We start from the raw sequence: 25,192 nt of genomic DNA, 5'->3' as shown, positions 1-25,192 counted from the left end.
AGTGGAATTATCCACAATTTTTAGATGATTTGTTAGATTAATTTCTAATTCAGCACCTAGCCATAAAATGGAGTGCAATCTTGAAGTGGCATTGAGCTGAATGTCAAGTGCTTGCATGCAATTGTTAAATAAAAATAGCAGCTGGATTTTGGAGGATTCTTCAAAGGTATATGATTCTTGAAATCCTCTTGTTTGAAAATCTGTTTTGCATGTTTTTTAGAACTCAAATTAAATGTAATTAGAGTACTTATTGATTATGATTGCTTTTGTTGCATGCTTCTGCATTCTATCACACTGTCCATTCGCAAAGTGTGGCAATGTGGGTCACAATAGAGCAACATGTAACCAAACTCTATAAACTACTAGAATTAATGAACAAGGGAGTTAGAGGTAATGAACAAAGTCTTTCGAGTTTATGTTGTTCCTTAACATGCTCTATATGTCATCTCTTAATAAAACTACTTGGGTTTATGTTGTTCTTTAACGTGCTAAGTATGTCCATTTTAAAAATCATGATTTGACTTGAAATCGCAACTGGAGTCCATTACAATTTCACGATGGGTGAGTTAAGGCAGGGGTGAGCATCGGTCGGTCGGAGTTGGTTTTCCAACCAAACAACCACTGAATCGACTATGGTTGGTTTAGTAAATGTTCAAACCAGCCTACTGACCTTGACCGTAGAGGAGTCAAAGTCGGTCAGTTGGTTTTATTCTTTAATTTTTTTTTTAAACTTTGTCGATTTGGAATTTTCCCAAACTGAGACCAACCGATCCCTCTCCTTCTTCGATCGACCAACTTTAGTTCGGTCGATTGGCTCGATTTTTCGATCTGACCCCAACATATGCAATCACGAATGGGCAACATAGAGATTTATAAAAAAAAATCGTGATGAACTTTGAAATCATGTTAGGAATCCTAATACAAATCGGTAATTTCACGTTATGATATAAATAGAAGATTATTTTTCATTGTTTTCAAAATTCAAGTCATTATGCATTAGTGTAATCAAATTTGGGTCATCAGTTCAAAAATCTCAAATTTAAATACTCATTTATAATTGGAGTAGTTTAATCATTTAATAAATTTGATTTCATACTAAACTTCTTGTCATCTTTACAATAGCAAACATCTTTTGTCATTCTTTATTATGCACCATTTATCTAGTCAATCCTAAAAATGTCATTTTCTATCGAGGCCCAAGTACTTCGGACGATAATCAAAATACCCAGTAGTATATTAGTTTTTGAACCTATATCAGAAACAAATAAATAAATAAACAAAATCCAAAATATCAGGGGTTTTAGTTAGCAGTGTCTTACCGTGAAGCTTTGAAGATGGGAGAGCAATGAGGCAGAGGCTGTGTAAAACCTCCCTTTCTGCGCCATATTTCATCTCTACCATTCCGTTTGCCTAGTCTTAAAATCAAGGCGAAACTTCTTCTTACACCAATTGCAGTTGAGAATTGAAAACGCCATGGGAGGCACAGGAAGGGCTCTCCTCTCGCTTTCAATCTCCACAAACCTCTTGATCAGTTCTCGTCTTTCACCTCCTAAATGTCTCTCACTTCTCAAAATACCGAAACCCTTCAGAAATTTCTCAGGGTTTAGGCCTCTTTGCTCTGCTACCACCGCCACGACCTCCACAGAATCCGTGGAAACGGCCCAGGTGATTGAACCCTTGAAGCACTCTCAACTGCTTGAGAGGCTGAGGACTAGGCATCTCAAAGAATCTGCTTCTAAAACTATGCCAAAGTCTGTGGGAAGGGCGGAAGATGAAATGAAGAAGTCAGAAAAGAAGAAGAAGAAGTTGGTTGAACGTTTTGAAGAGTTGGGTCTAAATGAGGAGGTGATGGGGGCTGTGAGGGAGATGGGCATTGAGGTTCCGACTGAAATTCAGTGCATTGGAATCCCAGCTGTTTTGGAAGAAAAGAGTGTGATTTTGGGTTCTCATACTGGCTCCGGTAAAACTCTGGCTTACTTGCTACCCCTTGTTCAGGTACTTCTAGTTTTTCTAATTCAACAGTACTTTTTGCTGTGGGTTTCCTGCACTCAAAAAGTGCTTTATTTAGCTAAAATGTGTTCTTTGACGCATTTTTATATTGATATGCCAAAAACTTGATATGCACCAGCGCACACATTGAGTAATAACTAAATAAACGGCCAAATAGACTTATTTTAGCTATCAGAAAATTATTCTAATTTTATTTAGGAACCAGATTGTTGATGGTGAATTGTCTCTAAACTACAAAAGCAATAAAACAGTTGATTTGAGAAATTACTTAGGCTAAAAATGCTTTAAGGTATCAACTTCGTTCTATGCACATGGGAAGTTACTTAATTTGCATTGTGCTGCGATGTGTTTTTTCCTTCAACGCGCCGCAATGCCACGATGTTGACGAATTTCTTGTAGCGCCCTGGCTCTACCCTGTTTTATGCCTGAGGGTTTAGAGCATCGAGCCTAGTGTCACCAAGCTCCTCAACGCTCCTTGGACGCCTTTTTCAGCCTCTTTTACCCTCTCATCAAGCCTTGGGTCAACTTTGATCTCCCTAAGGCTATTTTTTTTTATTTTTTTTGCTCCAGTTAAAGAAAAGCATCAACGAACACAAATTAATAACAAAACCAACCAAATCCTAAGCCTAAGAAAGTACCTCTTGAGTGCTTTTCAGGTTCCTTAAATTTGTTGTAGACTAAATTATCTTCCAATATTTGTAGACTGGTTTTGATATTTGCTTTGTGTTGTCATTATACATTGTTCTGCATTTAAAGAATTTTTTTCTAGTAACTATCTCTTTCTGTTTGTTACATTATTCTATGGATTGCCTGATTCCATCTTTGATGCAAATTGGTTTGATCTTTTTCTTTTACTCTGTGTATACGATGTTGATATTGGAGTGTAACCTATAGATGAGAAAGTTTATATATTGATTGCTGTGTGTTATTTACTTATTTTATGGCATCTCAGTTAACTAATTAAGTAATATTTGCAATTTCTAATTTGTTGGTCTGTAGTTGCTGAGGCGAGATGAAGAATTGTTTGGTAAGTTAATGAGGCCTAGGCGTCCTCGGGCTGTTGTGCTGTGTCCCACAAGGGAACTATCTGAACAGGTAGCTTTAGGTCGACTTGGTTTTATTATATTTTTTGCTATATAATTTTTTATAGTATCCTGTTAACATCAAATGATTGCAATAGGTATTTCGTGTGTCGAAATCTATCAGTCATCATGCACGATTCAGGTCTACCATGGTAAGTGGTGGTGGTCGGCTAAGGCCACAAGAGGACTCATTAAGTAATCCAATAGACATGGTGGTGGGGACTCCTGGGAGAGTTCTTCAACATATTGAGGCAGGCAACATGGTGTATGGTGACATCAAATACTTGGTGCGGACCTAATATTATGGTTTTGATGTTGCATTCAGTCCAAAATTATTTAAGTTCCCTGATTTGTCCAATCTACATGATGCTTTACTTTTATAATTTTTCTTTGGAATATATACTATGCCATCGTGACTGTGATGTCATTTTAGTAGGTGCTGGATGAGGCAGACACCATGTTTGATCATGGATTTGGACCTGACATTCGCAAGTTCATTGGCCCATTAAAGCATCGTGCCTCATCACATGACGACCAAGGATTTCAAACTATATTGGTCACTGCAACAATGACAAAGGTATAGTTAGTTGCTAAGAAGCACAGACACTGACACACGACACGAATATGGCACAATACCAATACGTCGACGCGTCAATTTACAAAAAAGTAGGACACCACACATTAGGGACACGTTATTTATTTATTTATTTTTTTACAAAAAATAAATATATGTGTGTATAATGGAAACATGCACACATATATGATGTAGTTAACGAAAAGTAAGAAAAACAGAAATGGAAAGAAAAGGAAAGATAAAAATGGAAGGAAAAAGAAAACAGAAATGAGAAAAGAAAAAAAAAACAGTAAGAGAAGTCGCATAAGTTGTTGGCGGTTGTGGGTCTTGAAGTTGAAGCTACCGTTGTCGATGAAGTTAGAAAGAAGAATCGGGTGGCATAGTGGGTTTTTTTTATTTTTTTGAGAAAGGTTGTGGGTTTAGTTCTTGAGGGTGAAGTGTGTTAGTAAAAACTCTAGAATTTTGAAAAAGTTGGGCTTCACAGTTAATAGTGGGTCTTGTTTCATTATTTATTTATTTATTATTATTATTTTTTGCATATGGAGTGTCGTTGGCATGTCGTTGGCACGTCTTGACGTGCCAGAAAGAGAAAAGAAAATAATAATAAAATAAAATAATGGACACGCAAGCTGGCGTGTCAGACACGTGTTGGAGGTGTGTCCAGTTTAGGCGTGAATTGAATGATTTCAATTTCAATGTGATAGAAGTATTTTCTTTCCCTGTTAATATCTAATATCATAGTGTTCTTCGAATCTGTATGGATAGATAATTTGGATGTTAGAAAATCCCAAGGTAGGCATGCTGAACCTGATGGAACCTTTCTTTTTTAATTGTTTTGGTAGAAGGGTGTTAAATGTTCTTTGAATCCTTTTGACAACATGTTCGATATGCAGAATCAGTTTCGTTTTCTAGTCTATAGTCGTTCAATTTGATTCACAATTTCAGCATTTCTTATTTCTTTATACATTTTGGTTATTAAAATTCTCCCGCTAATACGGTCTGGCCATTGCTGCAGGCAGTTCAAAAGCTGATTGATGAGGAGTTTCAAGGCATTGTGCATTTACGTACATCATCTTTGCATAAAAAGATTGCATCTGCTCGTCATGATTTCATCAAACTTTCAGGTTCTGAAAACAAGCTGGAAGCTTTATTGCAGGTCTGACTATTGCATTTATTTCTTGGGTACTTCAGTTGGTTATGGACATCCTGATTAATATTGACTTGGATTCTTAGACCATAATATCCTTATGTCCATGAAGTTCATGATTTTGTTGTTGGTTTATGCACTATGCCCTCTTCACGACCAGCTTAAGAAATAAAGAAATTTGTACCCTTATTGCTAGATTCCTGGTTTATAAAGTTTGGAGTTAAGTTCTATAATGAGCATAACCCTTGTGTTTAGTTGCATCCTTGAAGTGGAGCACCAAATAGACAGCCAGTGCTAAGCTGGATGAAGGTGAGTCTGTTGTCTAGTGATCATGCCCCTTTTGCCTAGACAAGGGGTTAATTGGATTGTTTTACGAGGCTAAAGTAGAGAAGTTGGAAAGAATCGCTACTGACCACTTCCTACCCCCATGGTTGCTTATGGTTGGGCTTGGTCACTCCTTTATGATGAAACTAAATGCCTTCAAGGTTAGCACGAACTCATGGAATAGGGAATCTTTAGATAATTTCAAAAGAGAATTGCATTACTTGATTGGATGGAAGAAAAAGGGGACCTTTATCGTAAAATGGTAGCAAGAAATCCAGAATACAAGCTGTTTTTCCCACGAACTCGCGGTCAAATATAACACTGCCTCCCTTTACAAGATCTTTCAAAATGCATGATTGTTTTGGAAGAAAGTTTTGGACCACAACATTCAATTTTAGATCTTTCTCGTCAAATTGCCATCCTTAACCCTTCTGACAATTGAGCAAAAGAAAAGATACTTGCTGTAGATTACAAAACTATGGAGAAGAGGAAGAAGCGTTCAAGCGTTAACAGTGGATATGAGATGTAAAGGAAAAGAAAGGGAACAAGAAATGGGTATTGGTATAGCTAAAAACTAAAATACTCAAACTTTATTGAGATTAGAACTACAAAGTGGACCTTGGTTGTTAAACAATTCTATAAAGTCTCTGTAAAAGTAACCGCCAAGCCATGCCATGACCATGACCATGAAGTTTTCAACCTCCCAACTGGAAGGTTCTGAAATTTAACGTCTGGAACTGATCTTGTGCATCCATGAGATTCATCTTTCCTATTTCACATATGTAGAATTTCACTGATTTCACCTCAAGTAATTACTTCATCAGAGTTTCTAAGAAGTAATCTGAATAAGATTGATTCTCAACTATTTTTGCGTTGCCAATTGTCTTTTAATTTCAGAGGCGGTATTCTCAGATTCCTCTAGCTCCTTGTTCTTTTAGACAGTTTTCCATTTGCTCAACATATTTGACCTTTAGGCAACAAAGGCATGTTTCAAATGACATTTAAAATGCTTTAAAAAGTGTTCTTGAGTGCAAAACAAGTAATTTTAAGCACTTGGAAACCCATTCCAATCAGGCTCCAAGTTAGGATTAGTAATTCAAGCCTACTATGGTACACATAAGACTTATTGTATAGGCTCTGTTTGGTAACTATTTCATTTTTTGTTTTTGGTTTTTGAATATTAAGCCTATTTTCTCCCCATTTCTTACAATGATTTGCATCTTTCTTAAGTACAATGGTTGACTTCATGGGCAAATTCCAAAAACAAAAACAACTTTTTAAAAGCTACTTTTTTGTTTTCAAATTTTGGCTTGGTTTCTTAAACCATTAGTAAAATGTAGACAACAAACGAAGAAATTTGGAGGTGAAAGTAGTGTCTATAGGCTTAATTTTAAAAAACAAAAACTAAAAACAAAATACCTACCAAACGGTGCCGTTTTTAATTTTTAGTTTTTGAAAATTAAAGTTATAAACACTACTTGCACTTATAAGTTTCTTTTGTTTTATCATCTACTATATCATAATGTTTTCAAAATACATGTCAATTTTGAAAACTCACTTTTTTTTTTCATGAATTTGAAAATTTTGAAAAATTAAAAACTAAAAATTGTATGGTTACCAAATGGGGCGAGACAGATGGCTGATAAACAAAGCAATAACGAAAGAAATAATCAACCAGCTAAATCCTTGCTAACAAAATGCATGAAAAACAGTTGGAAGTCTTGAAGCATCACATCATTTTCTTGGATTATTGCTTTGTCTATTGGCCATCATATTTGTTATTTCGTGAGGATGCAGGTTCTTGAACCCAGTTTGGCAAAAGGAAATAGGGTAATGGTGTTCTGTAACACTTTAAATTCCAGCCGTGCTGTGGATCATTTTCTTGGTGAAAATCAAATTTCTACAGTCAATTACCACGGAGAGGTGCCTGCACAGAAGAGGTAAGGAATTTCCACCATGAACTCCATTGCAATCTTACCAATATACTCTACTTGGTGACAATAGTTTCTAGCTGTTTCTCGATGTTGTTCGATTTGGCCTGCATTTAGTGTACTGGATTGGTTTTTTTTTTTTTTTTTTAATTACTAATTTTAATTTTATATATACATATAAAAAAAAAAAAAAAAAGAGAGAGAGAGAAGAAAACATACATTTTCATTGCTGAAATGAAAAATTACACAGAAGCTGTAGTGACGTACATGGAAAAAACAGCAAACAATAACTAGATACAAGAAGATTGTTGGTTCTTATTAATTCACATTCAGATTTTCATATACATATTTATATTTTTATCTACAATCATCAAGAAGCAACAGATATAAAGCTGCAGCTAGATTTTCCCCTTTTATTGTTTTATTCTATAAGACGAATGACCATATGGATGTTGTCTATGTCTAATTCTACGGTGGGTTACATTTCGTATTTGTTTTCTGTAATTCTTTTCAGACGAATTAAATTAGAACTCTGAACTGGAAGTAGGAAAAAAGAGCCAAAGAAGATTTTTTTAGACCATATTCATCGTAGGACTTCAGCACAAATGTTATGACCTATGATTTGGACATGTCTTCTGAAAATCAGGGTCGAGAATCTCAAGAAGTTCAAGAGTGATGATGGTGACTGTCCTACATTAGTCTGCACAGACTTGGCTGCTAGGGGACTGGACTTGGATGTTGATCATGTCATCATGTTTGATTTCCCTTCGAATTCTGTAAGAGTTATTATCTTTTGGACAATTTGGCTTATTTATTTTCACCACTTCTTTCCGTGGCTGCACTTTTTATTTTCTTACATCATTAGCTTATAAATGATATTTTGTTTTGCCTTTTAGATCGACTACCTTCATCGCACTGGAAGAACAGCTCGCATGGGTGCAAAAGGTTTATTGCTTGCTCTTTGATGTACTTGATGTTTTGTAACTCTGGTATTTCACATATATTTTATTTGGTAACTTGGGAGGAAAGTACATGAATCTAACAGAAATCAGTAAAAATGTGCCAAAATACGATAACAGAATATCTAAATCGAACTATAAAGTATCAAGTGTGACTAGAAGAACTGACCTACAGAAAATAAGTATCCTCATCCAACTATAATAATTCTTATAGCCATTAGTCTAAATTAATTAATTAATTGAGGAAGGGGCAAATTATAAAACATTGAGGAAGTTAGAGAGAGAGATTGAGCAATTAATTAATTGTCTTATCCTTAAAAAAAGTAACCAAATTAATTGAAGGTATAAACTTCACCCATTACACATGTTGAGGTTGAATTTCATAAATTGGAAATATTAGGTAAAATTGACCGCTTGACACAATAAGATAAATTTTTTCTCGTTTAAATCATAAATGTAGTCCCAAAACTTTGAGGTTTGTGTATAATTGTCTTTAAATTTTTTGAATTTTTTAAAATTCACAGATATATTAGACGTAAAAGTAAAAATTTAGAGGCCATTGAACACTTTTAAAAGTTTAGGACCAAATAGACATAAACTTCAAAATTTTAAACTTGTAATTTAACCATTATTCCATACTTTTTGTGTTGTATTAAGCAGGCAATACCCTTTCTTTTTTTAAAGAAGAAAAAAGAAAAAAACTTTTGTGCGTGTGCATGCCATTCTGTTTCTTTGTGGACTTGCAGAGAGATTGAAATGAAATTCCCTTTTATTGTTTCCTTTCCGTTTCTTTCTGATGTATCAGCCACCTGAACTTAGTTGCTGATCCTTATTTTGTACATCTGTTGGTGTAGGAAAAGTGACAAGCCTGGTTGCTAAAAAGGACGATATTTTGGCCACTCGCATAGAGGAAGCAATCCGGAAAAATGAGAGCTTGGAATCTCTCACTGCAGATAACGTGCGGAGAGACATTGCACGGGATCGTATAATGGAGCAGAAAACAAAAAATGCAAAATTGGTCAAGGCTTCAAGTGAGAGAAGTAGAGCTAAATCATCAACATCAGCATTAAAATCTTCAAGTGTCCATTCAAAAGGTGAATCTGGAAAAGCATCATCTACACCAAGGACTCAGAAGCCTGGTGTTCCAGTTTCTAAGTCCAAATCGTCCAGGAACATCCAAAGAAAACCATCTTCCGAGTCGAAGAAGCATGTGGCTAGCAGAAGGCGGCCCGGGAGTGCCATCAAATCGACCAGTCAGAAACTAAATGTAGTTGGATTTAGAGGCCGAAGCAACCAGTCTGATAAGAGACGATCAGTATCCAGTTAAGTGAAGTCAGGTTTTAAGATCAGAAATCAATATAGTTATATAAACTTTTTTGGTAACTTTTTATTGTTTTAGTTCTTCAATGGGAAATGCCGTGATGAGTATAAAAGTTCCAATTTTCCCAAGTTTCTTTTTCATCAATCAATTTCCTTGGAAATGAAATTTTGTTGTTCAAGTGTACATGTTGCTAAACCAAAACTTCAAAACCCTTGGATTACAAAAACGTCAAATACTTGGAAAATTTCTCTTTCCTCTCTTATCTCCATCTTTTTTTGTCTTCTTCCTCTCCCCTCTCATTCCAATTCTCTCTTCAACAGCATTTTTCTCTCTCTCTCACCTATATCTTACACTGTTTTTCACCTTTGTCTTCTCCTAATTCTCAATCTCTCTCCTCTATCCATCCCACACATTGTATAATTCAAATTTGGGGTCAAAATGTTCTTTTTTTAGTTTAAATTGTTAAATAAGTTATCTTTCAGCATGCATATCTCAAAAAGTTATGGGCTTATTTGGGGGCTCAATATCCTTTGTGGAGAGATCACATAGCCTCTATATCATCGTTTGGTTCACTGATATATCATCTCTCTTTTTCACTTCCTTCAACATGTGCACAATAACCCTCATGAAACAATTCTCTCAGTTTCTCCACCCCTCTCTTTTCATACCCGATCGTTACTCTCTCCTCCCTTCTTATGACCCATTTACTCTTTATTTCTTTATTATTTTCTTGAGTTTTTTTTTCACTATATCCATTTTATTAAGAAACCATGGTATTTCAATCTAGTTTCATGCATTCATTTTTTACCTTCAATTTACATACATCGTTTTTTTCTCCAGTGTCCTGTAATAGAGTATATTAATAATTTATTATTTATAAATTATGTCATTTAAATTTTCAATTTTATTTGCTTAGTATATCAATTATTCCAGTGTCCTCAAGACCCATTTACGTTTTTATTTCTTTATATATATTTAGTATTAAAAAGTGGAAAAAAAATTTTAGAAAAAAAAAATTGGTACGTCCATCCCTGGCTTAAAATTAAATTTCGTATTTTTAAATGTTGGTATTTCGTTGACTATTTATGATTAATCTTAAATTTTGACTAAGTTTTTTTAAAACAACAATAATAAAAAATTATTTAAAAGACGATTGAATATAAAAAACTAAATTGATACAATAATTGTATTATAAGGTTAAAAAAAAATGTTCATACAGGCAAATTATTTTATAGTACAAAAAACTGAACCAGATAGTACTAGCATATGAATTCTGCACACCCAAACACAAACATATGAATTCAGACAAAAACAACTCTGCACACCTAAATATAGACATATGAACTCAGACAATACAACTATGCACTCCAAATACAGACATCAGAACTCTCAAGATATCATAACTCTAGATATTCTATATCATCTCAGAGTCCCAAATAGCCCATACATGAAATCAAAAAACAAAAAATAATCTAATTTGGTCAACGAAGCTCATAGTTATGGCCTCTCAAAGTTTAAAATTTGGGATTTCTACATAAAAGGCCTTAAAAATAGGCCTATATTATGTTAATGTTTTGATCATTTCATTTTTTTTACAAAAAAGATCTATTGATCGTTCTATTTTCATTAATATGGCTAATTACAATTTAGCCCTCACCTACGTTGGTTTATATATATATATATATATATATATATATATTATTCTCTCTCCCCCATGCACATGTTGTTGGGTTTTATATCCTAAAAACTCGCAGTTTGTAAAATGATAAACATTTTTTATTATCAATATACTTATTATTGATCTCATAAATTGTATGAAAGTCTAAATCCAATAAACTAAGACCCATGACTATTGTATGAGTACTTGAAATTTTATGTGGAGACATAAGAGTGGATTGGGTTCGAGTAAATAGTCAACATGATCTATGGTACATGAATGAGGTTGGGTACTGAATCCAGGGGTAAGACCGGATAGATAGCTGGGGACATAGGGTGCAAGATGGAGTTCACGCCTACCCGATTTAGGGATAGGAGAAATGTTGTTTTCTCAAGTACTGAATCCAGGTTTTGAACAAGGGGTCTCACCCTCTCACTGGGCTGAGAGAGTTTGGTTTGGTGATTGGATCACAAACCAGTTGTTTATTAGAGGATCAGTAGGGACTTGAGGAATAAGACGTAATCTCGGGGGTAAAACAGATATTTGACCCAGCCGTTATTACGAACAACCTGTGAAGGGTCGACTTGCTGATCTACAGGGGAGTGCAACTATGGGCTTTAGTGGAGTGACCCATTAGTTAACGAATGGAGATTAATTTGGTCTAATGAGTTTAGCCAATTAATCTTGGATCGTTGGAGCCCATGATCTGTAGGTCCGCCCCTTACTAGCTCATAACGGACTAGCTCTAGAATAGCGTGATAAGTTAATTTGAAACGTTCAAATTAGAATTAAGAGAATTAGTAATTATATGAGATATAATTATATGTTTAATTTTAGAATTAAACGAGATAGGAGAATTTATATATTTAAATATATAAAGATGGATATGTGTTAAAATTAATTTAATATTTGATATTAAATTAATTAAGTTTTATTTAATAATTAATTTATGAAATTAATTAATTTTTCATTTTTAAAATCAAATAGTTTTTAAATCAAAATTTGATTTTTAGATAAAATTGAAAAAGAAAAAGAAAACAAAAACAAAAATTGAAAAAATGGATTTTTCCATTATCCATCTTTGAACTAGCTCACACATATAGCAATACATTTGCCTTGTCTTCTCCAAGCATGAGCTGCAACTCATGCAGCTCTTCTCTTTGCATGTTGACCTGCAATATAATGAGAAGATTGGAGTGAAAATCGAGCATGCAATCCACAGAATTTTGAGAGAAAATTTAGTTTGAAGAAAGGTTCTTCAACATAGGTTGCTGTAGTGAGCTTTTCTTTTTCATCCCCTGATTCAAGCTTGTTTTGAGTCCCACAACTCAATCTAGAGCACCAAGAGAATAGTGGGAAAGATCTTGAGGTGGTCTACAACAAGATATGGAGAAGATAGCAGCTGAAGATGGAGCTTTGAAGAAGTTCTACAAGAGGTATGTCTTGAAACCCATTTTTCCTGCAGAAGCATGCTTTATATTATGCCAAAATTAGTGAATTTGAATAATTAGATGATCCTTGTTCTTCCACTGTTGTTGATACAATCTAACAATTGGTATCAGAGTATCAAATAAGCATTCAATTCGGTTTAATTTTGGTTTGGTGGGTGTTTTATATGAGAAATATGAAACTGATGCACTGATATGGTTTTCTGAGTTTTGGCTGTTTAATTCTCTTTAATTTCTCATTTAAATTTATAATTGGCTCTTGCTTGATGAGCTTTAATGTGTTCCCAAGAGTTTGTAACTTTTTTGAAGTCATTAGAGTAGAAATTAAGCTGTAAATCGAAGAGGCCGAGCTACAGTTCCAGAAAAATCAGCCTTTGTTCTTATCGTCACTGTGGTTCCAGTTGCTAAACAATCGTATACCTCAAGACGCTATACGATGTGAAGAAAAGCTAAACGATCGTATAGCAATGGATGCTGGTCGTTGTGATGTTGAATGCTAGACGATCGTGTACTTGCGGGAGCTAAACGATGCGTTCAATTTGCTATACGATAACATTAAACGATCGTTTAGCTTTGGCATGGGAACTAAACGTTACGTTGAATTTACTATGCGATCATTTAGCAACGATGCGCTCTAAGCGATGTGATGAAGTGCTATGCGATAGTGCTGAGCGATCATTTAGATGTGGAGCTAAGCGATCGTATAGACGAAGTGCTAAGCGATGCGTTGAAGTTTCTATGCGATGGAACTAAACAAATCGCTTACCTACGATGTTGAACGACACGATGATGTTCTATACGATGGAGCTAAGCGATCGTTTAGCTACACGCGAATACTGAACGATGACATGTAGCGCTAGACGATTGTGTTAAGCGATCGTTTGGTTCTATACGATAGAACTAAGCGATAGTGATGAAGAGCTATACGATAGCCTTGAGCAATCGCTTACTTCGATCGTTTATCTTTGATCGGGAGCTAAACGATGCGTCGAGTTGCTATGCGATAACACTAAGCGATCGTTTACCTCTATGCGGGAGCTAAGCAATGTGTTGAGTTGCTATGCAATAACATTACGCGATCGCATACCTTTGCGCAGCAGCTGGCCGATGCGTTGAATGCTATGTGATGGCATTAAACGATCGTTTACCTTTTTGCGCGCTAAACGACCAAGCATTTACTAAACGATTTGACAAAATGCTAGACGATGGTTGTCATTGCTAAACGATGAGACTTAACGAGATGTTGAATATGTGCAAGGGCTACCGGTTCGACCGGTTCTCTTATGGTCTGGTTCGGTTCAGCTTTGAATGGTTCTTGTCTGGTTCGGTTCATACATGGTTGGTTCGGTTTAGATGGTTTGGGTCCGATTCAAGCTACTTGAGTTCATTTTGGAGCGGTTCGAGCGGCCCAAGAGCGGTCTGGAAGCTGTTTTGTAATAATTAGGTTTTGTTTGCTTGTTTTTACCAAAACTAAAATCATATCAGTCTGTGTTTAATTCTTTATGCATTTGATGTATGTTATAATTAAATAAGTGTTGTATGTGCATATAGTATGCCATTTAGATTTAAAATCCCACCATAGGAAGCATGTAACATGCATTGAAAGTATGTTATAATTGTTATAATATATAGTATGCATGTTAGGGTTTCTTGTATTTAATATAAATGTTATATTAAATTTGAATGCCTCATGTATGTCGTGGATGTTTAGCATGTCTAAAGTTTTATAAATTGTTATAAAATTGGGTTAGACATTTAAAATCCATAAACAACAGCTGCATGCTCACGTAGTTTGACCACCTGTTTTAATTGTTAAAAACTTATAAAACTAAGGTTACAAACTCAATCGGTATATAATCCCGTCTAAGGCTGGGGGTTTTTAAGTTGATGGTTTACAGAACACCTCCTACCTGGGGATTATGGCCGAATTATTGAGCGTTGGTAACCGGTTTTATGAGCATATGTGAGTGATGTAAGGTAATAAAATGGTTTATCACTTAGACATCGTAGGTTAAAATCCAATTATAAGAGTTATATTTGGATAAACCACATAGGCTTATGGTTGTTTTATTAGCCGAAAAGAACCTAAATATAAATCTACCCAAAATAGAATACTTCAGTGGCAGTTTAATAACTTCTATATGATAGAGTTATTAGAAAACTTCAGTGAGAGATTAATAACATATACGATACGTTATTTCTAGCTCTCACGTCTCTAAGAGTTCACAATCTAGATTTAAGTGGTACTTCGTGTCACCTTGGGAGTGATTTTAGTGGCACTAATATATATTGAAAATTAAGTTCAGTTGTAATTTATATACTGTGGTAGATAACTTTGTTTATTTAAAAATCACGTGGTTTTAAGTTGAATTTGAATCGGTGACATTAATTGAGAATTATATATATATATGTCACAACATATATCGAAAAAAACAAAGTAGTTTCGATATAACCATATCCATATGACATGATAGTACAATATAAGCCACCCCATCCTGTCAACCATCATCATCCAAAACCCCACGTCGTCGATTTATCCCACGTTGGATCACCTTGTCCTGCGTCGTCGATTTGCCTCAAGATATCCATCTCTTATCTCCAACCGTTGATTCGTCCCACATCGTCCTTCTCCTCCTTGCAACTCACATCGTCGAGATGGAGAAAAGAGAAGGAGGAGGAAGAAATGGGAAGTGGAAGACTTTCAATTAGAAATAATGAGGCCGGAGCGGGGCGGGAATGCACTCCCCATCCTCGTTCCTGCCCCATTCCCCATTTTTGGGAGTCGGGGAATCCCCGTTTGGGGACTCAAGTCCTTGTGGGAAAAATCTCTACCTTTTATTTTATTATTTTATTATTTAAAATTAATTAAATTTAGTATTTACATTGTAAATTTTATATAAAAAATTAATATTATTGTTACATATATTTAAGTTAATAATTAAAAAATATTTTAATACTTTTTATTATAAATTTATTAAAAATTAAGTTTATTATATTAGAAAATTAAAATCAGAAAAAAAAAAAACTAAAGCAATAGTTCAAAGCTATTGTTTAGTAGTTTATATATATAAACTATTAATTAAAGAAATTAGGGGCGGGGATCCCCTTTCTATCTCCTCCCCTCTTCGATTGGAGACTCCATTTAAATCCCTGGTTTGACCTTGATCCAGTCAAATCGGAGATTCCTCGCCCCGATTGGTCGGGGACCCGACCTCGTGGAGAATATTGTCTTCCCTATTTTCAATTTTTTTTTTCTTTCAAAAGAACATATTGTAAATAATTACTGACATTAGTGGAAAAACAAAACCCAATAGACTTTTTTTTTTATAAAAAAAAAAGGAATGTTTAAGATATTAATGTAATACATATAGCCCTCATTTTAAGATATTTTATGTAGAAAACTCTTTTAGATTCTATTTTGTAACAAGTAATGAATGAAGGTAGTACGAAAATAATCTTCTTAGTTTAAAACACTATTTTGATTTCTATATTTTGAAGTTTGTTAAACGTTGGTCCTTATACTTTCAATTGTCAAATTTTAGTCATTTAAATTTAGTCCCAATGCTAGTTTATTGTTGATTATTATTATTATTTTTTGTTATCTATTAACATTTTTACTCCAAACTTTGAAAACATATTCATGGAGGATACTTCTTTACATACAAATTATTATTATTATTTAATAATTTTCGATAAAAATTAACTTTAAAGAACTAAAATTAAAATTTATTGAAAAATATAAAAGACTAAAATTAAATAAAATATAAGAACGAAAATGATAGTTTAACCTTTTCTATTGCTACCGTGAACCGTGGTACAAGTACTTTTCACCATGGGATTAAAGAGAGAAGAAACGAAATGGAATATGATGCAAAAGAAGAAAACGTGGCAAATTCTTGTTCACTCCTTCCAACTTCCAACGGTTTCGGGGTCTACAATGCATCTTACCAATAGTTAAATTCCCCTATTCATATGGAACCTGCAGCTCTTCAGGTTCGAATCCACATCTCCATTGGAGCACTCGCAATGTTTCTTCTCAAGGCAATTACTCTTTTTCTCAAATCATTTCTTGTACTCTGGGTTTTCTTTGGTTACAACGCCCAAATCTTTGATTCTGTGATCGAATTTTGTATTTTGAACTCTTACCCTATTCCCGTTGTTGCTTGCAGGCATGGAGATTCTCAGCTTTTGGGGTCTATGGCTACCTCAACTTCACCAAATCTGCATTCATGTAACATTTTTCACACTTTTTTGTCTAATTTTTGGTTAAATTTCAAATTTGGTTCCTATAATTTGTAGAAAATTAGAGTTTAGACCCTGCGGTTTTAAAAGTTAGAATTTAGTCTCTATAGTTTGATAAAATCTCATATTCCATATTGCAATACCTTGAATTTGTTATCTTGGGCTTTGAATGATCAAACCTAAGTTGTATAAACATTTATGTTATTTTTTATTTTGGCCCGAGAATTTAGAAGGGTACGGTATAATCTATATATAAACCCTCTAACCCTTTCCTCTGCCCATGGACGTAGCTAACATATTACTAATGAACCACATAAATCTCTGTATCGATTTCTATACTGTTTTCATTTTCTTGCTTTCTCCAAACTATGGAGATCAAATTTGTAATTTAACCTTGAGTTTTCAATGGAAGTTGTTTGATTGGGTCATGTTTGGACTCGAATGGTAATTTGGAAACTACCCTGGTGAGTTTCATTTCGAAATCAAAGGATAGGAGGATTTTGACTTGATGTAGATATAGTACAAAGTGCTTAGCCAAGGAGCATTTCTTTTAGAAACAACTTTTGTCAAAAACCTTGATCATTTCACTTTGTTTATGGTGGTTCGTCTGCTGATTACACGTTCCTTAGATGTTTAATTTCTTGAAGAAATTCAGGGCTGGATTCTTATACAATTTTACTTGTACCTTATTTAGAAACCCTCATTTATTTTAACAGTTTTTTTTTTTTTTGGAGTTTAGACTTGAATGTGTTTTCTTGTCTTGCTGAATAGTTTCATTCTGTTTAACTCCACTAACCCAAAATGTTTGAGGTCAAAGCATATCCAGTCATTCATTCATAGTTGCACCGATTATTATAGGTTCTTGTGATGTCAAACCACTAACAATGACTTTATACATATGTTTTTAACTTTGTTAATGTGATTAACTGGTGACTGTTTTATGGCTATAGTGAACATTCTAAGAAGTTCAAACCAGAGGACATGCAAACGAACATTGAAGGGAAAAATTGCATTGTTACTGGGGCGAATTCTGGGATTGGATATGCAACTGCAGAGGGTTTAGCATCACGGTATTGATCTCTTTTTTCTGTTATATTGGTTGAGTCAACAAGGAACAAAACTTATGTAAAAATAATAGTGATTAATTGTGGAATCATGAAATTTCTGCTGTTGTTGCAGTGGAGCTACTGTCTACATGGTATGCCGCAACAAGGAAAGAGGAGAAGCTGCTCTTTCTGAGATAAAGTCTAAAACAGGAAACCAAAATGTTCATTTGGAGGTTTTCCAACCACTATTCACAACAGAATCTGGTTTCTATAGTAATGCCTATTTCAAAATTGGAATCATGCTCACCTCTAGGTGTCCTTAGTATCGTTTTTTTTGTTAGGATACCTCCTAACAAGAACACTCAAGAACAACGTAGAAAACTCAGGAATACTCAAGTATGGAAATATATGGAAATATGCTGTAATATTATAAGAAAAGTAACCAGATAACCTAACATTTTGTGAGGACTAGTCTCTCCGAAATTCCCCAAAAGGAAATACCACATAAATCTTTACACCTTGCTCCCAACCCAATTTCTCTATTTATAACTAAAAGTTCTGACAAATTTACTACCTATTCACTAATATGTCCCTTCTAATAACCATACTAATATTCCACTAATAATCTTACTATTTTCATAACTAGGGGTCCTACATTTTTCCAACTTGTGGTGGTCTCCTCAACCTTTTTGTAACTCTTTTCTTGTAGATGATATTTGTGGCAGACCTTTTTGGTTAAGCTATATTTAACAATATTTTGGGATAGTTTAATTGATAAGGATAGTAGGTTTGTCTCAATTTAACTGTGGGATAACTAGAAGCAGTGAAGCAATTACTAATTCTATTATCAAGTTTGGTTCTGGTTTTAAAAGAATATATTACAAGTTTAGCTTTCTTGTTATTTAATAACTTTTCTTTAGTTTGCAGGTCTGTGATCTTTCCTCAATCCGTGACATCAAGTCATTTTCCACAAAGTTTATTTCAAAGAATGTCCCAGTCCATGTTTTGGTAATGAATCTGTCTTTGTAACATTTGCCTTTTATGTTTTAAAAATTGTATGTTTTATTTTTGCATTATGCCTGCCAAATCATTATCATTTACTAACTTTATATAGGTTAACAATGCTGGGTTGATTGAGAAAAACCGAGTTACGACGTCTGAAGGGTAGGATCTCCTTTATTTATCTGCTTCACTAGGCTCTTCTCTCTATCTGAAACCTTTTTGAGTTGCCAAAAATTCTTAATAATTTCTGAATTCCAGGTTCGAATTGAACTTTGCTGTGAATGTTTTAGGCACTTATGCAATGACTGAATCAATGTTGCCATTGCTGGAGAAAGCTGCACCTGATGGAAAGGTCATCACAGTTTCTTCTGGTGGAATGTATTCAGTTCCTTTAACCAATGATCTGCAGGTGGGCTGCTTTTCTTAACTTCTCTGCCTTCTGAATTTGCAGACCCGATTCTTACTGGATCTTTTATTTATTTTATTGTAGTTTAGTGAAGACGAATTTGATGGGGTCAAACAGTATGCATTTAACAAACGAGTTCAGGTTAGTAATGCTCCATATATTGTGTTCTAAAATCACTATGCAAGATCACTGTATGCTGTTAGAATGCATTGTTTTTGGTTTCACTCACAAATGTTAAAATTTTTATATCTTTTTATAGGAATAACCAAACTTCCAAAAAAAAGTAAGAATACATAGCATAAATGATTAAAAAAAAATTAAACCCACAAAAAGAGAGCCATATACTATAAATAAGGGCTTCTGGTCGAGTAAAATAAGACCCAAAGGATAGTTACAAAAAAGTGTCGCCACCAAAGCTTGAAGAGAAACATAAGACCTATAGGATATTTAATAACTTCACAAAGGACCAAACATCAATTGAAATCATTTCAAATCCTCTAAAGATTTTATTGTTCTTCTCACTCCAAAGACCCCACATAACTGCACACACTTCGGCTCACCACAAATCTCTTCTTGCGAAAGGGTGGGTGAAGAAGGATTTCCTTTTCATCTTGTTGCATAACCTAGGCCAAGCAAAACAGAAGCCAAATGCCTTAGATAAATAACCCAACAAAGTGCCATGGATAGAGGAGTAGTTTAACCTCGCTTGATACTGTTAAGATTGCTTGATTTAGCCTTTGATGCATTGTGTTGTGAGATAGCTTAAGGTGAGTGGAGCTTCCTTTTCAGGTGGCTTTAACAGAGAAATGGGCAGAGATGTACTCTAACAAAGGTATTGGATTCTACTCGATGCACCCCGGTTGGGCCGAAACACCTGGAGTGACTAAATCTTTACCAAGTTTCTCTAAATCGTAAGGATAGCAAGCAAAATCTTTGTTCTTCAAAACAGACTTCGAATAGTTTTCGATTATCGGTTCGTCGTTTGATCATTTCAGGCTCTCGGGGAAGCTAAGAACGAGCGAGGAAGGGGCCGATACACTTATTTGGTTGGCTTTACAGCCAAAAGAGAAGTTGGTACCTGGAGCATTCTACTTTGATAGAAGTGAAGCGCCAAAGCATTTAGCTTTTGCTGCTACAAAGTCTTCTCATACAGCAATTGGCTCTATATATGATCATCTTCGATCTTTGTCTGGTTTGGCTCAATAATCCAGATGAGTGTCGACTCATCTTTGGAACTTGTAATTGTTGGGATAACTGAAAGGATATTGCTTGTTAGAATATATGTACTTTATCAAATATGTATCTCAGAGCTAAGAAGGGATATAGTTGATCGACGTAACTCATCAAGTGAAGCAATAAGGATTATATCAACCACATACAACAAAATATAGGTCATCTCATTACCTTGACAATAAATCTCAATTAGTGGGCGTGGATTGTGGAGAGACTTTCGGTCCAGTTGTCAAAACAGCTACTATTCATATGGCGTTTAGTTTGGCATTTTATGAAATATATTCTAACATTGCCAATGGATTTTAGTTATACGAGTAAATTTCCTCATGAGAGGAGATTATTGTGGTTTTTGGGATCGTTGGAAGGATATTGCTATGATATTAGTTGTTGGGAAATTTTGAAAAGCATAAAAAACACAACATTATGGGCAAACGAAGAAAAGTACATGGAAAAAAGAATCACACATATTTATACAAGTTCACTCCTCATGATAATCTGAGAGAGTGTTTAGAGTACTCTAGTTATTATAGTAAGTTAGTAGGTTATAATAGTCTATTTAGTGTACAAACTATTTTAGTTTAGTTGTAATAATTTGTGTTTGAGGTACAGATGATTTTAATTTAGAGAAAAAGAAGATAAATAAGAAATAATAAATACTTTAGCCAAGAGATATTTGAAATAGTAATGTTGCAATTAACGGTAGGTTATAGTAATTAGAAATACCAAATATTATAATTGGAGCCCTAAACATAGAGTGAGTTATAATAGCTCAACCAACCAACTTTAAGTTGGTGGCCAAACGCCCCTAAGAGTTCCAAAACCCTTCCAAGTTGTTTTGAATCATCTAAGCCCAAATATCATTTGTTCTCCTTGAAATGCTCTCCTGAATATGCCTATGAGATGCTACTAATGATCTCCCAGAAAATCTTTTTGCATGCATGTGTGATGGTCGTTTCCTTCTCTACAAGGAGTTAGAGGTGTACATCGATCGATCAATGTTGGTTTTGGATTCAAACAGACATTGAAAACCAACATGTGAGTTTACGTTGGTTGGTGACATTAAGTTTCTTGGAGGGTTTATATAGAACTAATCGACGAGAGTGGTTGGTTGATTTTAGTTAGTTTATGAGAAAAGAGGGGAAGAAGGAAGAGGAGAACAATCTATTTGGTTGATGATTCATATTATGTTTTATGTTTTCTGATGCACTAAGTTCAGTCAATATGTATTTGGTAAACAAATTGAATTTCATTTTCTAAAACTACTTTTGAATTTTGTGATCTGAACTATGCAAATTTTGAAAACAACATTTTTGTGTTTCCATTGTATTCAGATTTCGAATTTTAAATTTTAAAATCTGGAATTATGTTAAATAAAGACAAAAATATTTAGAAATACAGTATGTAATGTTATAAACTCAATTCATTTAAAAAAGAATTAAAATATGCATATGTTATATATTATAAATTATATAATATTATAAAATAACGATTATATAATTTTTTAAACATAGAACATGCTCATGAATAAATTAATTTATTGTCAACTAATATTTAGTGGATAGCTGTAACTAGTTTTATGATTTATAAATATAATATCAAACACATTTTAAAGAATTGTTTAAACAATTTCTTCATTTGCTAGGGAACATTAGTAATGATGGAAAAGTAGGCATGCACAGCGGAATTGAGGATCAATTTTACTCTAATTACATAAATTAAACATACAACCCTAAATTAGTTAATTAGGGTTTTTTTTAGAAACAATACCTTTGAAGCTTCCGAAACTCATCTATCTCTGCTCGAACACGAACTGGACAACCACTAGAGCTGACCTACTATCCTCTAGACTTAGAACCGGGTTGTGGGACCCGATGGATGAAGAGCCCGAGAGAGAGAAAGTAAAGGAAATAGTAGAGTGAAAATTGGGTTGGGTTTGGATTTTTTCAACCCTATTTTTAAAAACTCAATTTTGCAAAATGTTCAAAAGTTTTTAATCCAAAATGACAAGCCCATATTTATAAAAAATGGTCATGCAAAATTGCATGAAATAACTTCATAAAAACCCAACACCTAGGAACTATCTAAGTGGGCTTAATGTCTCCACTATAAGCCAACACCTAGCCTATTATTTTGTTAGTGGAATTATCCAACAAAAGTTTGGATTTTCCCACTAACTTTAGTCAAAGGGCAAAATAGTCATTTGGTCAAAGTCAAACTTTGACCAAAAAGTCAACATTTTGACTTTTTATGATTTTTTTCATGTTGACTAATTTTGACCTCCCGAGCATGAATCCGCATTCATTTTATCGAAATTCAAATCACATTTGAATATAAGGTCGGTCAAAGTTTGACTTTTCAAAGTCAAAAGTCAATTCTTTGACTTTTCAAAGTCAAAAGTCAATTCTTTGACTTTTTACATCTTTGACCATTTCCATTATTTCCGAGCTTCTGAATATGAAAATATTCATATTCTTGATATTTAAATCACATTTAAATATTAAAGTTGTATCTCTAAATTAAAAAACCGACCACTATATCACATATACTTGTCGGTTTCTCTTTCTTCATCTAATTCGAACAATTCGAATTATTCTATCATACTGTTCTAAGTTTATTCCATATGAGCTAGTAGGGGAACCTAATGGACCTATAGATCATGGACTCCAACGATCCGAGATTAGCTGGCTAAACTTTTTAGATGGAGCTAATCAACATTCGTTAACTCATGGGTCATTCCACTATAGTTCCGTAGTTGCACTCCCCTCACTATAGATATATTTGTGTCCATATGATATAACCATGATTAGTAAACTAATCCTTCACAGGTTGTTCGTAATCTTAGCTGGGTCATAAAAACTGTTTTACCCCCGAGACTACATCTTATTCCTTAAGTTCCACTGATCCTCTAATGAACAATTAGTTTAAGGTCCAACCTATAAACCGAGCCCCTCTCGGGCCAATGAGAGGGTGGGGCTCCTTTTTCAAGACCTGGATTCAGTACTAAAGGGAACAATCTATCTACTATCCCTATAATGGGTAGGAGTGAATTCCGTCTTACACCCTATGTTCCCAACTATCCATCTGATCTTACCCCTGAAATGGGAGGCTTATTGGGCCAGCGATAATGAGCTACCCTCACCTATGCAGATCTAAGGATAATTCCGAGTGAACAGGAGTTCATAGTTAGCTCAAGATTAAGATTAAGTTACCTAGGTCATCAATTAACGAAATAGTCAGTTTTATACATAAAACGGCGTTTTAGAACGTAAAAAGTGACTATTTCATGGTTCAATCTTATGTAAACTCTTTACATAGGATGCCCCCATTTTCATGTCTCCACATGAACAATTTAGGATCACATCGTTTGTACTAACTACAAAATGGGCCGCATCCATATTGTCCCCAGAATAAGGTGCCCAACCTTATTCAAATACTATAGACCATTTTGGCTATATATATTTGAACTTGATCCACATTTATGTCACTACATAAAGTTCAAACTTAAACTTAATAGCCTCGGAACCTTAGTTTATTGGATTCATGAATATAGAATTTAAATTTACTAAAGATTTTCAATAACAGCTTTATTGAACAAGAATATGATATTACAAACTACGAGTTTTAGGACATAAAATACAACAAGGAATGCAACAAAAAACCGAAAAACCAAAAAATCAAACCAATCCAAACTGATCCAGTGGTTTGGGTTTGGTTTTTTAGTATAAAATTGGATATATTGGTTAGTTTTTGGAGAAAACTAAAGAGTATTGGTCCATATCAGTTTTTTTATTTGAAAGCCAATCAAAACCGAACCAATAATATATATACTCTTAAAAGTAAACTCTAACTTTAGGTATCTTTATAATTTAGTATTTTTTGTGACATCCCAAATTTATATATAATTTAAATTCAATTATTTTGTAATATTTGATAATTATTTTGGATTGTTGAAGGTTGAATTAGATTATTGTGAAAAGATAATTCAATTTCAATATTTTCTCAAAGAAGAATTTTGAAATTTAAATTTGATTAAAGGAAAATTTGGAATTTATGTCAAATTATTTCAATTTTAATTTAATTCAAAAAATTGAATTAAAATTGGGAGTTTTAGATTTTTTTTTTTAGAATTTTGGAGAAGATAATTAGATTAAGTCGATTTATTGAGATAATGAATTTGAAATTATTTTTCCAAAAGGATTTGAGAAAGATTTGGATATTTGGATTTTAGAGAAAGGAAAGAAACGAAGTTTAGTTGGGTTAGGGTTTATTTATAAGGGCCTGTTTGGGCCCAAGATTAGAGTGAGGTGGAGTGGGTTATAATAGCCCACTCCTTGTTTGGGGCTTCAACTATTTTTAGTTGGAGCTTTAATTATACTATCACATTTTAACCTTAACCCCACGATTCACTGTTTGCATCTCCTCTATTCTCCATCGCATTCCTGTCTCCTTTCTTGTCCGATCATTCTCCCTCGATTTTTCTCCTTTCTTATCCGATCAAATGCTTCCTTCTCTTTACTTCTCCGATTTCAGAACTAGTTTTGGTACCATCTTCAGATCTGGTTTTACATTTCTTGCATGTTTTTCTTCAAATCTGGTTTCGCATTTCACAGATCTATAGATCATGTCTCTTCCCCTTGCCGCTCCAAACAATCTCTCTCTCGCCACTCCAAAACTTTGATTCCCTTTTCTGCTTTATTCGGTCTTCTCACTCTACCGAAATAGGCCTTGGAGCTTGGTAGGGGGAGGTCGAGATGAAGCTTGGTAGGGGGGAGGTCGAAGGTAATCTTCTTTTTCCTTTTCCCAGCCGATG

At 34.2% G+C, this 25,192-nt stretch overlaps 2 protein-coding genes across 2 annotated transcripts; both read left to right on the top strand.

Annotated features, from left to right (window-relative positions):
- The first annotated feature begins 1,250 nt into the window (after positions 1-1,250).
- On the top strand, positions 1,251-9,592 carry RH39. The gene is made up of 9 exons (XM_039042376.2): positions 1,251-1,995; positions 3,010-3,105; positions 3,191-3,379; positions 3,529-3,669; positions 4,682-4,822; positions 6,935-7,077; positions 7,715-7,844; positions 7,965-8,013; positions 8,882-9,592. The coding sequence occupies exons 1-9, from the start codon at positions 1,474-1,476 to the stop codon at positions 9,352-9,354; spliced, it is 1,884 nt and encodes a 627-aa protein (XP_038898304.2). The 5' UTR covers positions 1,251-1,473; the 3' UTR covers positions 9,355-9,592.
- A 6,764-nt stretch (positions 9,593-16,356) lies between these two features.
- LOC120086969 (NAD(P)-binding Rossmann-fold superfamily protein) lies at positions 16,357-20,445 on the top strand. The gene is made up of 10 exons (XM_039043798.2): positions 16,357-16,494; positions 16,623-16,684; positions 17,646-17,765; positions 17,875-17,974; positions 18,669-18,749; positions 18,856-18,905; positions 19,002-19,152; positions 19,234-19,290; positions 19,939-20,060; positions 20,145-20,445. Exons 1-10 carry the CDS (start codon positions 16,426-16,428, stop codon positions 20,353-20,355), a joined length of 1,023 nt encoding a protein of 340 aa, XP_038899726.1. The 5' UTR covers positions 16,357-16,425; the 3' UTR covers positions 20,356-20,445.
- Positions 20,446-25,192: the final 4,747 nt, after the last annotated feature.

Source organism: Benincasa hispida, chromosome 9, assembly GCF_027475165.1.
Source record: "Benincasa hispida cultivar pf3 chromosome 9, pf3_genome.v1.1, whole genome shotgun sequence".
NCBI classification, from domain to species: domain Eukaryota; kingdom Viridiplantae; phylum Streptophyta; class Magnoliopsida; order Cucurbitales; family Cucurbitaceae; genus Benincasa; species Benincasa hispida.
This window is presented reverse-complemented; position numbering and strand designations above follow the sequence as displayed.

Coding starts and splice junctions, on each gene's coding strand:
- RH39 (XM_039042376.2), top strand. CDS start 1,474: ATGGGAGGCACAGGAAGGGCTCTCCTCTCGCTTTCAATCTCCACAAAC. Junction 1,996..3,009: donor ACTTGCTACCCCTTGTTCAG/GTACTTCTAGTT, acceptor GTTGGTCTGTAG/TTGCTGAGGCGAGATGAAGA. Junction 7,845..7,964: donor TTGATTTCCCTTCGAATTCT/GTAAGAGTTATT, acceptor TTTGCCTTTTAG/ATCGACTACCTTCATCGCAC.
- LOC120086969 (XM_039043798.2), top strand. CDS start 16,426: ATGGAACCTGCAGCTCTTCAGGTTCGAATCCACATCTCCATTGGAGCA. Junction 17,766..17,874: donor GCAGAGGGTTTAGCATCACG/GTATTGATCTCT, acceptor CTGTTGTTGCAG/TGGAGCTACTGTCTACATGG. Junction 19,153..19,233: donor CTTTAACCAATGATCTGCAG/GTGGGCTGCTTT, acceptor ATTTTATTGTAG/TTTAGTGAAGACGAATTTGA.